The sequence below is a fragment of the Vombatus ursinus genome, unplaced genomic scaffold (assembly GCF_900497805.2).
Source record: "Vombatus ursinus unplaced genomic scaffold, bare-nosed wombat genome assembly UNPS02009062.1, whole genome shotgun sequence".
NCBI lineage: Eukaryota > Metazoa > Chordata > Mammalia > Diprotodontia > Vombatidae > Vombatus > Vombatus ursinus.
Window position 1 is genome coordinate 126,078 of NW_020948840.1, and position 16,444 is coordinate 142,521.

At 33.8% G+C, this 16,444-nt stretch overlaps 1 protein-coding gene across 1 annotated transcript in view; it reads right to left on the bottom strand.

The window, feature by feature from the left end:
* Positions 1-16,444, bottom strand: part of ADAM17 (ADAM metallopeptidase domain 17) — a 55,788-nt gene that overhangs the window by 25,238 nt on the left and 14,106 nt on the right. The window contains exons 2-7 of the mRNA XM_027850326.1: positions 12,972-13,104; positions 9,105-9,235; positions 7,998-8,086; positions 5,747-5,915; positions 3,640-3,770; positions 2,065-2,154 (exon numbers count right to left, since the gene is read on the bottom strand). Of these exons, the coding sequence (XP_027706127.1) occupies positions 2,065-2,154; positions 3,640-3,770; positions 5,747-5,915; positions 7,998-8,086; positions 9,105-9,235; positions 12,972-13,104 (743 nt within the window). The remainder of the gene's footprint in view (positions 1-2,064; positions 2,155-3,639; positions 3,771-5,746; positions 5,916-7,997; positions 8,087-9,104; positions 9,236-12,971; positions 13,105-16,444) is intronic.

Here is a 16,444-nt window from a genome sequence, read left to right on the forward strand (position 1 = left end):
ATGACACTAAGGTTGTGAACCTGGTGAACTGGGAGAATGGGGGTATCTTCAACAATAATATGGAAATTCAGAAAAGAGGAGTGTTTTGGGGAAAAGATAATGAGTTCTATTTTGGACATGTTAAGTTTGAGATGCCTATAGGACAGCCAGTTTGAAATATCTAAGAGGCACTTGGTAATGCAGGCCTGAATCTCAGGAAAGAAAGTAGGTGTGATATACAGAACTGGGAACTATTTACATAGAGATGATCATTGAATCCATAGGAGCTGATAAGATTATCTAGTGAGAGAATATAAAGAAAAAGGAGGAGGACGAAGATGCAATGTTGAGAATACCCACTGTGGGACTGACATAAATGAAAATGGAGTTGAAATGTGGGAGAACCCTGGGGAAGCAGGGTCATTAAAACTCAAGAGATGGTACCCAGAAGGAAAATTGATCGGTAGTGTCAAACACCACAAAGATGTCAAAAACAATGAGGACTGAGAAAAATTCACTATATTTGGCAATTAAGAGACCACTCTATAACTTAACTTTTTTAAAATAATTTTTTTTAACTCAATAACTTTGGAGAAAACAGTTTCAGTTGTATAATATGAGGTCATAAGCCAGACTACAAAGGGTTCAGAAGAGAACAGAGGGAGATTTGGAAGGACCAAGTATAGTTTTTTTTCAAGGAGTTTAGCTGAGGGAGAGATACAGGATGAAAGCTAGTGCAGATGGGACAGTCACAAGAGGGGTTTTTTTTGTTTTTGTTTTTTAATGAGTGTATTTAATGAGTGTATCTGATGATAGCACAGAAGAAGCTGGTAGATAAAGATGAAAAAGTGAGGATGGCTAGAGGACCAATCTATTGGAAAAGACAGAAGGGGATGAAATCATGGGTGCATTTTACACACACACATATAGAGCACTGTCTTCTCCAATAAAATGCAAGCTCATAGAAGGCGAAGAATTATTTCACTTCTGTCTTTGTTTCCAGAGCCTGGCATGTAGTACGGTGCTTGCTGATTAATTACTGAATAAATGTTTGCTGATTTTGAATTTACTTTTGTGCATGGCGCTATTTTGTATTTATATATTTCAAGAAAAAGCATGACAAATTTGTGTTTGGAAAAACAAAATGTGAATATTTTGACATGTATGAAAATAATTTATACATTTACAAATCTAATTTAATGACTGAAACAACAATAAACATTTACTGAACACATACTGATTTTAAAACACTGAGATACATCCTTTAAGAGAAAAATGTGAGTATAAAATTTGGTTCCTGGCTATAAGGATCTTTAAATCAGGTGGGAGAACCAGTATAAATACACAGGAAGAGTTAAACAACAATACAAGAGAAGAATGATAAGCATCACAAGCTCAGAGAAAAGAGACAGTACTATAAGCTAAAGTGCTGTGACAAAGCTTCATGGATGAGAACATGTGGAAGTAAGCTCAGAGCAAAGAGACAGCATGAGGAGGTGCAAAGGATGGAGAGCCAGTCTTAAGAGTCAGGAAGACCAGATGTCAAGTTCTGCCTTTGAAACATGCTTGCGTGATTCTGGGAGGCAATTCACTTAATTTAACTCTTAGCTGACTCTCTAAGCCTATAAATTGTAGAATAATCGTTCATCTACATGAATAGAGGGAGTTTTCTTACGGAACTCTCAGGTCCAGACCACCATCTCCATACAACAACAACAACAACAACAACAACAACAACAAGCCTAAAAGCATTTTCCATTTTGCTACAAAAGACCAATAAGGGAAGCATCCTCTAATTCAACTGAAGGATCACTAGTATAAGCATAATTCATTGACTTCACTAAATATTAATACAGGGTAGTTTTTTTTTTTTAAATTCTCGTAACTCACATCTGAATACAAATTAACCAGCCATTTTCCAAAAAGCACTGTAGTAGGACCTGTAGGAAATACAAAGATTAAATAAGACAGTCCCCTACTCTCATGAAAATTACAGTCTAGGAGTGGGGTATACCAGATAACAAATGTTCAAATGAAGTCACAATTTTGAGTCAGTAAACACAAGCCAAATCCATTGATGAATACCTGTTCTATTTGTATGCCATAACCTTTAAAACCTGCATTGTCCCAGGATGTATTCCGATAGATATCGTCAACTCTGTCAATCAGCTCAATCTGTGGATGAAAGGAAAGGAAATCATGCAGATTTTTACAAATCTGTATAATACAATACAAAACTAAAAGACTCTTTCTGGAGAGCATTCCAAGAAAAAGTTTCTGCTAATCATTAAAAATAAAATTAAGACATGTATGGTGAATATAGGTAGCCTCAACCTACTATTACCAATGATGACTTGCTCATGAAAAATAGCATGAGACATTATCAAAGACATGATGACTAGGAAAAAAAGGCCAACAAAAATAAGGATAACAGATGAACAGTACAAGTTTTGAACTAATACCCATGAAATATTAAAAGATCTAGAAGAAGGCCTCGAGGAAGGCAAAGTGTACATTTTATATTGGAGGATTTATGGGAGGATGTGGACAAGAATGGCACAGGATGAGAAGGAAGAATGGGCTGGGATTTGCATCACTGGTAGGAATACCCACAATCATGAGATATGGCTCCACTGAAATAATGAAGTATTAATCTCTTATTACATTTAAAATATCAAAAGTTATCAGCATATGAATAGTAAGAACAGACTCCCAATGAAAAAAATAGTATTCATTTCAAAATCTCACTAGAGACAAGAATTATAGTGAATTACTACTTCCCTTGGTACTTGGCATAGTGATAGAACAATTTCTTGTCAACTGCCACTACTTACACAATAAATCCATTCATTGGCCATGGGATAGGGAGTTAGAAGAACAAAGTAAGTAGGAGAGAAGGGTGAGGGCAAGACTGTGAGGACCATGTCTTTATTGGGCCAGGCTAACAATACATGAATAGCTTGCATTGTGGAAGACTCGATATGGTAAATGAGATCATCCTATGAAAAATGTCAATGTAATATACCACTTGATTATAAAAATCAAATGCTCAGGAATTAAAAATTAATTTCCATCTTCAATGTTATTTTAATCGTTCCTTCATGTCATTATCACCATTAAAAAGTTCAAAACACATAGCTATATTCCAACACTATTTCTGCTTAGTCCTGATATGCAAAATTCCAAGGTTATACTCTCTCTTTGAAAATCTTTACACACACACATACACACAAGCTAAGCCCTACTCTTAAAGATATATACCTTTTCTGAACACATATCTGTATACATAGTAGTAATACTACAAACACCCAGCAATGCAATCTATTAGGATAATTTTTTAAATTTTTCAATAGGCAGTCTGGTCTATACAAAGAAGTAAACTCTAAATTAAATACTACAAAAGTGAAATAATTTATTTAAAATATTATTTATCATTTCAATGTAATATACATTTTAATAAACCTGAAACTAAGCCTGCCTTAAAATAATCTTGAACCTCTTGGGTGAATAGCCCTCAGGAGGTAAAATAAATCATAAATGTCTAAACAGATTTTTATTTTGTTAGGCTTCAAATTACAGCAGCTATCTCCCAAAAGGAGTTTGCTTCCCTGCATGAATTTTTCTCCCAGCCAATTATCTTATCTACTATCAGATACTTACTAAGTAATTTGTAGTTGTGCTCTCTTCCCCTCTGCCCATGTACTTGTAAAAACGATGGTCTGCTACCACCAGTAACTTGCATGTATTCTTCATTGGATTTGGAGGAGCTCTCTTCTCCCGATGAACATGCACTAATGTGAATTTTTTACATACTATTAAATGTATCAAAATATGAACTCTTTGACAGTAATGCTTTTAAAATGTATAGATTATAAATGTACTATTATTTGAATATTATTTAAACTTAATTCCTTTAAAGCACCTAAACCAATTTTTTTTTAAGATAAGGAAGTAGAAAGTAAAAGGTTAAAAACTAATATGACACTCTAAGTCATGGGAAAATAAAACATTTTCTTAATCTTAAAAATAAATAAAATGCTTAAGAGCTTGACCACCATAAGCCCATTCTTAGAGTTAGGTTCTTATCTCTCTCTGGAAGCCAACAACAACTCTACAACAACTCCCATTTAGATCTCTCTTATGCAATTAAATTATAACTTGCATTACAGTTAATTCTATGTGTGTCTTAAACCTTACCCTGCCTAGACTGCTGAAACTAAGTGTCGTATCTTTGTATTCCCAGTGCCTATCACAATGCATTGCACATAAATAAGTAACAAGCCAATAAATACAGACAAACGAATGAATGATTACATGTATAAGAAAGTAAATGTCTGTGGAACTGAAACAGTCCAAAGCAACTTCACAGAAATACATACAAAAATAATGCAAAACCATATTTTTAAAATCTTTGATAAAGTTACTTTTCCTTACTAAAATCTTCAAGAGATTTTGAGAAATACTAAATTTGGACACTAACATTAGTGTTTATTTACTTTAGAAATATTTCCTTTGGACTGAGATAAGGAAAGATGGGCATGAAACAAAGCCCAAAGTAGCCTCAGAACTGCCTAACAGAATTCAATCTCTGACTCAGCCTAGGCAATCTTGTGTCCAGAACAAGAGAGGTAACAGCGCCACTGCACTATGTGCTGTTAAGACCACTGTGTTTTGCTCTGTGTGCCATATCTTAAGAGCAACATCAACAAACAAAGCATTTCTGTAGGCTACTTGCAACTATATTTCACAAGGATGAATTAAAGGAATCAGGACTGTTTTAACATAGAGAAAAAAAATCAGGACCATAGCAGTTTGTTTCAAATACATGAAAGGTTATCATAGTGCTTTGCACAAAATATGCATTTAATAAATGCCTAATTGACTGAAAATGAGAAAGAGGGATTAGACTTCGTTCCAGAGGGCTGAATTAGGATTACTGAGTGGAAGTTAGAAACAAAGAGATTTGGGCAGAATAGAATAACTTTTAAATAATTTAGATTTGTTAAGAAATAAAATGGTCTACTTCAAGAAACAATGTCTTTCCCAAAACTAAACTGCTTTAGCCAGAGATTAGATCCATTAGGAATCTAGTATAGGTGATCATAGGATGGGATAAAAGATTGGACTAAATGATCTACGCTTTTTTTGCAACCTTAAAGTCTATCATTTGGACTTACTAATGCTTCTACAACTCATTTTAGTCATTAATTTCTTATAAACTATAATATTTTGTTTTTAATAAATTCTCAAAATCGATTATTTTTCCTCAGATATATAAATTTGATTTTTTTCAATACTGAATTTTACTTGCCAAACAGATGCAACATGTTAGCACCAGAATGCCTGGCATACAGTATGTGCTTAATAAATACTTAGTGAATTAAACTAAATGGTATATAGGAAAGAACACTGAACACTGAGTCAAGAGATATGGCTTCTAGTTCTAGCACTACTATGAGCTAGGTAAGTGACGTGACCAAGGAGTTGGTCTAGATGGTCAGAGGACCCTTCCAACACTAAGACTGTAATTTATAGTGCTCTTTCCCTTCATTAGCGCTTTCAACATTATGCATAAAAGAGACCATGTTAATCCAATAACACCTGTGTCCAAATTCTGTTTTCTAACCAGCAGGCCTAAGATAATAAAGTTACCTGGCAATCTTATTGTATTATTAGCTATTATTCAATTTCTAACACTAGGTGCTAAACACTAGTCTAGCACTAGACTAGATTTTAGTCCGTATGTGAAATATGCCTTAATTCCCACCTGTACGTTGTTCTGTGTCTTCCAGTCCTTTAGGGAGCAGTTCTTCCTTTTCAATCTTCAAATAACCACATACTTTTGGAGATTGGAAACGTGAAACATTCTTGATATCTTCAGATTTATAAACCAACATTCTCTTGTCCTGGGTATCATTAATAAATCTCCAGAGTGGCTAAAATAATATAAAATGTGAATAAATGAGACACGACATAAATATGAACTATTACATAGACTAGAATCTTCAGCAAACACAAAAATGCCCACATTTTGGAATATTTCTTTTCTCATGTACCCAGATCTGACTTTTTAGATTAAATATTTTAATGAATCATTTTATGATGGAAATCTATCTAAGGTACTTAATTTTACTTGAGGGAGATTTCTGTACTGACAAAACTAATTTTAAAAATGAAAAATCTAAGACCCAAACAGGTAAAATGACCTTAAGGTCAGCAGGATGGAGGCAAAGCAAGGACCAGAACTTGAATTACCAAACTCCTGGTGCGTGCTTTCCCTTCTTTTCAGGATCAAACATTTCTGGAGTCTTATCAATAACTTATTAATAAGGCTAGAAGGTTTCTGTTACATTAAAAAATACGTTTCTTCTTCTATATATACACACAAAATGTATGTATGTATATATATTTAAAAGGTAAAAGCAGCCAAAATTTTAAATAGCTAATAATAAATCATACTTACATATTAGATACACAGATCTTATTGAATTTGAACCTACGAGTATGCTTATTCACACAGTTATGTGGTTGTTGTTTTTTTACAGCTAATACTTGACTGACATCAAAATCATTATTAGAAAAAATAATATGATGAAATGCAGAAACTACCATTTACAGAAGAAAAAACATGATTTTATACTAGGGAGTTTTAAAAGTCTATATCACTCACAAGTGGCTCAATATACAATTTAGATTTTCTTTATAGTAAGCATGTCAAAAGATGTACCAGCTACCACACAGTGAATGTTGACCATAGCCACTTATGGAAAATAGACTCTAATTCTACTGCCTTAATGGCTAGTCTAAAAATAACAATTTGAAAAAAAGGAAAAAGTTCCTTCAACATGAACCTTATTGTCATAAAATTCAGATTAGGCATCGATAATTCATTTCCTTTAGCTATAGAGATCGTTATTTATTAAACAACACCATAAATAAATATAAAATATAACTTTTATATAAACAAGCACCATTTATATGTTCTTTCCTAATTCAAAGTCAAACTTTAAAAAGGATAAAACACTGTTCGGAAATTAATACTCTAGAATACAAATATTCAAAATTAACCTCAGGGTAGCTTTATATTTCAGTTCTAACACCTTTTAAAAAACACTAGAACGATAACAAAACCGGAGACAGTGAACTACAAGGGCAGAAAGTAAATTGTTTCCAAGTACAGTAGACACAAGAATGAAATGCCGGTGGCTTAGAAATCAATAAACTCTACAATGACTTGCCCACAAGAGGCATTGCTGAGTATTTGTTGATTTTTATTTTGATTGGCCTTAATTTCAGTTTTCTCACTGCATGATTTTTGGAGATGATATCACCACTTATACAGGATACTTTGGCATTTCTAGAATAGCACATCAATGTACAAATGACAGCAAAGAAATATTTGGTACTTTTGGCTAATAAATGAGCTATCTATATCTTATGTGTCTTAAATGCAATTAAGCAGCTCTTTGGCTTTCACTGGCCATACTACAGTAGCAGAGAAGCTATCAAAACGATGAGGTTCTTACAGTTTTTACTTTAGCTGCTCTGGTCACCAATTATTACTTATATTCACAATGAGAAATTCAAAATGGAAAGATGACTTTGAAGGTTAGAGGGGAATTAATTCTTTTTTGACCTCCAAAAAAATGACATGCCCTTTCAATGAGAATATCTGGATTATTACAAAGGGGAACAGGGAATGAGACAGAAAAGAGAAAAAAAAGAGAAAGACTACTTCTCTCTTGCCACATGTTCCACATGTGACTTCTCAAAGTATTGAGGAAAAAACAGGATACATTTTAATCACATTATTTCATGACTAAAAAACAAAAAAAGTTATTCTGCTTCCTATCTCTCTGAAAAAAAAAATTAATGTTAACTTTGGTTAATTACACAAAGAAAAAAATAGCATAGATAAAAATGACATTTGCTTCTATATTACTAAACAATTAGATGGAAAACACCATTCTTAAAAGGCCATAACTATCTGATATCAAAAATAAGACTAAAAAACTTACCTCTATGTTATATTCTGCCCCATCTGTATTGATTCTTACTGTAAAGTCATCATCACCTATATGGGCCAGAACCCTGGAATTGTGTTCACCTTAAAGTCAAGAAAAAGAACAAGATTAATAAAAATTATTATTAGAAAACATCCCAAACCAAATTTTATTCCATCAAATTTCAGTAAAAAAAAAAAATTATTGTCAAAGGGCCCAACTGACAACCACTACTTCGTTGGGATTTGCCTGGAAAGAATGTGAAAAATCTGCAGCAAAGAAATGCCTCAGAAAGAGCCAGGTTGATTCCCACCACTCAATCAATAGCATGAAATCCACTCACTTAAACCCTACCCCACTCTTTCAAGCCAAGTGAGAGGATCATCTCTGAGAAAGAATAAGTCCTAGTATTTACCTGCTTTTTTAGGAGGCAAGAAAGAGAAACGTGATTTCACCAATACCACATCTATGCTAATGAACTATGTATGCGATTTCATTGCATTTGCTTTTTCCCATTGCAGGTATGTTTCCAATGGAAAATTTGAACTAAAGTCACAAGTGAAATGGTCATGTAGCCTACCTTATCTATAATTTCACAAAGCCAAGCTTAAAATGCATGTAAATAAATGTATAGAAGTAGAATCATCTTTACTTAAAAAGAAGAAATTCAATTTAATGAACATTCTCATAGTGTAAAAAAGATAACCCTATATTAATTTTTCTCCACCACATGTTCTACTGATTTGTTAAATGTATCAATTTCAAAAAATAATTTCTATAATCTATCCTGCCCTACAGGAAAATTGAAGGGGAAGGGGATAAGAAAAGGAGGGGGAGAAGATAGAAGGGAGGACAGATTAGGGGAAGAGGTATTCAGAATACATGCCATCTTGGAGGGGGGGAAGGGATGAGATGGGGAGAAAATTTAGAACTCAAAATCTTATAGAAATGAAAGTTGAAAAAAATGATCTTTATATATCAAAAAAAATAAAATAAAAATAATTTCTATTTAAAGAAATGCCATTTCTTCCCTTGAAAAGGAGTTTATAAATAAAATAACTCTCAATTTAGTCTTCCTGGGCAAAGGCTCATGGCATATACAGCAGCTTTGTTCACACTCACCCACTACATGCCCCGTGAAAAAATCTTGCCATTTTACAGGATATTCTTGCTCTTCTTTCCCATCCACGACCAACACTTTGAAATTTTGTGAAAAGCGTTCAGCACTTGATGTTAGATATACCTTAAAATGCCTGAAAAATAATGGGTTTGTTTAATTCTAAGCAAACAACAGAATATAAATCTATGCATTTTCCTCAGTAAGTCAGGAAAATAGCTATGCAGCTTGTCAAAATCACTAAGCATGAAGTGTAATACTCATCTAATAAGGGGAAGTGGGCAAAAATTACAGAAGAGTCACTGGGCTTGGAAATCAAGCATTTGTAGGCCATAAGTTATTGATAATGGAAAAATTCACCAAAAGGTCTTATATACTCATCTTCCCTGGATTATCTAAAGAGTAAGTAACACCAAAGGTCTTGGGATAGTTTAGGCAAGTCTAATAAGTTATCAGATCGTCATGAACATTAAACACACATACCAACTAACTACACCCTCTTATGCTTCTTAGCACTGCTATACTTCCCTCTCCTTCTAGAACTTAAGCTATATACTTCATCTTGAAATACAGCAGTCCAGATCTATCACTGAGTAAATAAACATATACAAGATAATCAGTGTAAATATTAAAAGTCATGTTTATGCTACAGTAGACTTTCCAACTGTCCCCTAATAATACCAGTCCTCTCAGGAGGGGGTGAGCATATGAGGATATAGTTTTCAAATTTTCAAAGGTTATCATTTGCAGAGCTCCATTAAAAGGAGAATAAAAACTAGAAACAATGAATTAAAGTTCCTTCGCTTCCTGTCTCAGCGAGTAGCAGGAAAAAGTTTTGCTAGCTGTGATAGTAATAATAGATACTGCTTCCATATTGACTTATGTAAGTCTTTAACTGCCAGGAAAATAATGGACTGGGAATGTCGCCATGGCAAAGAGTATTTTTAATTTTTGAAGTATAACAAGTTATTTTAGTTTTTCTTTTGGAAAAGCTTTTGTGGTCAGAGGGAAAGAAAGACAACAAAATATTATTTTATAAAATCTGTGAACATTTTTCTCCTTGCTCTTCTAAGTGGATCTTTTTATACATTCATAATTATGCTTCTTTTCTTCAACTGAAGGGTACAGTGAAAAAGAAAGTTAAAAACTATTCTTATTCGAAAGAGGTTACTTAACATTTTCACAGAATTTTATAAGCGTTTTAATGTCATTTTAATTCACTATTCCTTGAACAATGGTAAAGTAGTCCTCATTTTCTAGATGAAGATCTATGCTTTTGGTAGCTAAAAATCTTCTCTCCAAGATACAAAGAAAGTTGGTGACAATTAGAAGTCATGCTTTCTGAGTTTCCAAACTTAGTCTAAGTCATACCTTCTGGCTGGATCATGTATCATTAAGAGACAATAATTTATACTAATTATATTTACAATATTTTCTAAAGTGTGTTAGTCCTTCTATATACAATTGCTCCAATATTCTCTTGCTTTTTCCTACTGTGAAGCTTTAATGAACTTTAATAGCTCAGAAGCCTTCTGGCTTAGCCTTATTTTCTTATCTACTTTTAATGACTTTTTTCCCTATCTTGGTTTTTCTTAGTTCTATTTCCTCACCTTTTTCTGTCTCCTTTCAAATATTTAATACAATTTTAAGATTTTTTGGGGGGGGGGCAGAGGGTCAATAATCATTCAGCTATCTCAAAATTAGTTTTTTTAGTCTATATGTGATACTAATAACTGACATATACAATATAGATTTACGGTATTTCAAAACATTTTACACATATTTCCTAATTTGATCCCAAAATCAAAGTTACAGAAAAGTAAAATCGATTAGTGCAATGGTTATGAGTGTTACTATTTTAGAAACAAAGTAACCACAAGCTTTAAAAATATAAAAGTAACCTAACTTATCAATTAAGTTGAAAAAAAATTAAAATTTTAGGTTTTGTTGCAGTTATTTTTTTTTACAATGTATAATCCTCTTGGTGTTTTATATTAAGTATATTTATTCCTATTCAACAAAAATTTATTCTCATACTTATGATCATAAATTCTTGGGTAAGTATAAGAAAAAAATTATCATTAAAAAGGAAAAAAAGTACTTTTCCCATAGATCTACATCTATGTTCTTCTCTCTTGGTGTAGATTAATTTACACTCTAGCGTCTTACTTATCAGGCATCAAAAGTAGACTCAAAAGTTTCACATCAAGAGAATTATTCACATAACTAAAGTGTAATGCTTGGGGCACTGAGGTGGCACAGTGGATAGAGCACCAACCCTGAAGTCAGGAGGACCTGAGTTCAAATCCCTGAAGTCAAGAGGACCTGAGTTCAAATTCGGCCTCAGCCAGTTGACACTTACTAGCTGTGTGACCCGGGGCAAGTTACTTAGCCCCACTGCCTAGCAAAAAAACAAAACAAAATAAAGTGCTGCTGCATTGCTTGAAATCAGAAACTTTTTTTTAAAATTGTAAGCATTTTGGATGAAAAACACGTAAAATACGCCATACATTGCTATGCTTTCTTAAACAGAAAAAAAAAATCATTACAGCATTTTCTCAATGATTCAGGTTTATTATCATGAACATCAATTATGCAAAGGATCTGTGATTTCATCTGAATATAGAACTCCTGATGCGGGAATAGATCACAACCTCTATCTGACTTAGATAAGTGGCACACAGAGGATCACAGAGGTAAGTTCAAGAAATCTGAAACCATGTCTTGATCTCAAGTCCAAGACTCCATTTCAATATACCACGAAGCCTTGATTAATACCCTTCTGGGGTTATTCAGTTATGTAAAGTTATCAGACCTAGAATGATGCACTTCAGAGATTTTGCATCATTTTTTATACTTTCTCTATGTCCTACAAGTCAGACTGGCAGCTATCACTTCTTGCTGTCAGCATGATCTGCTGGAGTATGTGCCTGCGCGCGCGCACACACACACACACACACACCTTCCACCTTTTTAATGTGCTGCTTCTGACCTGCTTTAAGGCAGTAAATCAGACAGCCAGACTTCTCAGTCTTGTACAATGTCATGGAGCAGTTACGAAAAAAATATTTACTGCAGACACACAATGAAGGTAGTCTCAAACAGAAGCAAACAGGTCCTGAGAAGGACTTCTACAAGAAGAGTACATGGTCTTTGTGACTCGTTTTCCTAAAGGTCTTATTTTCTTGCATATCCCTAATAGCAGAGGTGGCCAGGGAAATGAAACATTAGTAAACTGTTATTCAGTCTTCACAAAGTTGTACATGGGAAAGAACTTCATGGAGCATTGTGCTTCTCTGAATAAGTACATATAAATTCTTGCCCTTTAATGATCCTCACAAGTCTTTAGGAATAATTTGAAAATTTATCAGAAGTGTATACACCTGACAAAGAGTTATCAAAACACTGAAAAATAAGAAAAGCAATTCCAGCCAATTTATTTGTGTGCCATGATGTTTGGTTTCTTATAAAGGCTATAGCTTCAAGAATTTAAAAAAGGAAATCTTCAACTTTTGTAAGATAAAACAAGAGAACAGTGTTAACATACAACTCTTCAAACAAAATACAGTTGATCAGTTGATACTCTGAAGGAGTCTAATTTTACCTAAAATTCATAAAGGCTGAAATGGAAAGTATACAGTATATCACAGTACTAACATTAGGAATTTTCTGGCTTCCTCTGCACCTAAGACTGAATTCAAACTTATTAGAATGAATGATCTTCTACTATGGACAAGTCACGTAGGACATTTTACCATTCCCTTAAAAAAAAAAACTTCAAAAGATTTCAATATAACTATTTTTTATCTTAACCAAAACATATAAAGCACAAGGACAAAATAAATTATTTCAATATGAATAATTCTAATTACCTATGTAAGGCTGAAAAAGTCAATAATCTTTCTAAATGTGATGATGTCTGTAGATCCCTTTTCCTCAAGGAGTGTTGCTGGATGTTCGACAGAGAAAGGATATCATAATCTGATAGCATGGAATCAAGCTTCTCTGAAATAAATGAGAAAAATTTAATAGATTTTCAAAAGAACATTTTTAAAAAATCTGACAAGATAAAGTCAGAACATTCAGATTTTTAGTGATAAACAGATTTTCTCATATTGTTCAGATATTCTCTATTCATTTCACCAAATCACAGAAAGAGAATTTAAATGGGCTCTCCTGCCCTCTAGCACAATACATATGTAGAAGGAATCTCCCCTCTAATATACCTAACAAGTGATTGTCTCTCTACTTGAAGATTGCCAAAAAAGGAAAAACCCAGCACTTCTCTAGGTAGTACATTTCACTTTTTTTTTTTCTGCCTTTCAGTGAAGCAATCGGGGTTAAGTGACTTGCCCAGAGTCACACAGCTACTAAGTGTCAGGTGTCTGAAGCTGGACTTGAACTCAGGTCCTCTTGACTCCAAGGCCGGAGCGCTATCTACTGCACCACCTAGCTGCCCTGTACATTCCACTTCTGAATAGCTCTAGCTGCTAGTAAGTTTTCTCCTGATATAAAATCTAAATTTACCTCTTCACCTTCTACCCAAAGCTCCAGATTAGGCCCTCTGGGGTCAAAGAGAACAAGTCTAATCCTTGACAGCTCTTCAAATACCTGAAAGACAGCTATAGCTATCATGTCTCCCTGAGTCTTCTTTTCTCTAGGTTAAATATGACCAGTTCCTTCAACCTATTTTTTGTATGTCATTAACTCAAGGACCTTCACCATTTTGGTGCCCTCTTCTGAAACCTCTTCAGCTTATCAATGTTTTCTTAAACTGTGGTACCGAGAACTGAACATAATATTCCAGATAAAGTCTGACCAAGGCAAAGTACAGTGAGACTATTACTTTCCTGTGCCTAGAAGCTATGCCCTCACAATGCTGCCCAAGACCACATTAGCTTTTTTCGGCTGCTACCGCATCCCATGCTGATTTGTATTGTGCCTGAAGGCCACTAAAACTCCAAAATCTTATTCAGAACAACTACTACATTCAAATTCAAGACTTTTACACTTAAACCTACTGAGTTTCAGCTTATTAGATTTAGCACAATGCTCCAGTCTATTAAGATCCTTTAGGATCCTAATTCCATTGTTAGCTACCCTTCAACACTTTGTGTCACCTAAAGTAATTTTCATAACATAGTTCCCATTATATGAAGAGCCAATTTTTCTGCACGGAATGAATTCTAAATTAAACATATTCCTCAATAGTGATGAAAAGGCAATTTTTTTTTAAGGCAATTGGGGTTAAGTGACTTGCCCAGGGTCACACAGTGTCAAGTGTTTGGACTGACGCCACATTTGAACTCAGGTCCTCCTGACTTCAGGGCCGGTGCTTTATACACTGAGCCACCTAGCTGCCCCTGAAAAGGCAATGTTACAGAAAAGTTAGAGACTAATTTCTGCTCACTGCACAACGATGGTCAAAAAATGATACAAACTAGAAAAATGGAGGAAAAATAGTTTAAAATAGTAACTTGCCAAAGTCATCTTACACCAATACCACCCCCTCAAACCTGTTCCTCCTTCCTTTCAACTTCTCTATTAATATTACTGGCATCATCAATCTTGTAGTCACTAGAGTTATTTTACAAACTTTTTTCTCACTCACTCCCCAAAGCCATTAGCTGCAAATTTTTTTTTTTTAGCTGCCAATTTGTCCATTTTCCCCATATCTGTTTGTTCCCTTTTTTTCGATCTGTCCTATACAATGTTGCAATATTAATCTTAAAAGTTCATACATTCATTTAATAAGGTTTGCAAAGTGCTTTACAAATATCTCATTTTATTCTCACAACAACTCTTGAAAGGTAGGTGCTATTATTCCCATTTTAGAGATGAGGAAACAGAGGCAAATAGAGGTTAAGTAATTTGTCCAAGTAATTAAGTGTCTGAGGATGAATCTGAACTCAACACTCTGTAACACCAGGCACCTAGCTGCATTTTTTCCCCGATTATAATATTATATTCCATGTAAATGTCTCTGCCAAAAGAAGTATCTTCGTCATTCTGTATTCTTGTTCTCCTTGAACAAAACTAGGGCAGTCTGAGTCTAGATTTTTCATTTTAACTGTGCTGCGCTCCCTTAACCCAATAAGAAATGTTAAAGCCATTATATAACTATTTAACCAACTAATCCTAAAACTATGTATACACATCAAGAAAGTAAAAAAATAGAGGGAAAAGACCCATATGTAAAAAAGCAGTTTTTGATAACAAAAAAAATTCAACAAAAATTAATACCCAACCATTAAAGAATATCTAAATAAATTCTGAATGTGTGAATATAATAGAGTATTATTGTGCTATAATAACAAAAACAAAGAATTCAGAAAAACTTTGGAAGACTTATAGGAACTGATGAAGAGTGAGGCAGGTAGAGCCAAAAGAAAGATCTTCATGATAACCACAATAAACACTAAAAGAAAGACTTCAGAATTACAAAGTGCATAAAGTACCTAGAGATCAATCTACCAGAAGCACAAAAAAACAACTTGTAGACATTCAATTACCAAGTGCTTGTTAAAGAAATAAAGAGCAACTTAAATAGCAGCAGGAATATTCATTGCTCATGATTGGACTGTGCCAGTATTAAACAAAATGACAATTCTACCAAAGTTTTAATGCTATGCCAATCAAATTTAAAAAAGGGATTCTTTATAGAACTTGATAAAATCATAACAAAATTCGTTTGGAAAAATGAAAGAGCTAGAATATCAAGGGACATTATGAAGACGTACAGATGAAGGGAGAAAAGTACTTCCAGACCTTAAACTATATTATAAAGCAGCAGTCATAACATCTCTTACTGATTAAAAAATAGAGGGGTAGATCAATGGAATAGACTAGACAAGTGAATCAGAAACAATGGGAATCAATAACCCACTGTTTGATAAAACAGAAAACAAAAATTACTTAAACAAGGAAAAAGGTATTATTATTGGGGGAGTCACTGAGAAGTGACTAAAAAGCAACATCAATAAATAGTTTTTAAAATAAAGCAGTTAAAGTAATTCTTCAAACCTCAAAACACTATAACAATCAGAATACTGAATGAAACAGAAAAAACAGAAGAAAGCAGGGATGACAAAAAGTGAAGTCCGAGCAGCAAGCAGAGGATTGATAAACCCCAGATACCAGGTTGCCATGGCACCTAAGCATTTCCCCCTCCTTTCTATTAATTTCACACTAGACTAGATATAACACAATTTTTACAATTACTCAATTATTATGGTTGCAAGATTTATTTTACAATCACACATTACATATTACATATTAAAGAAAAACACAATATCATGGAAAAATCCCAGTTTTGTCACTTTCTAGTTGTCCAGTCCTGGGCAAG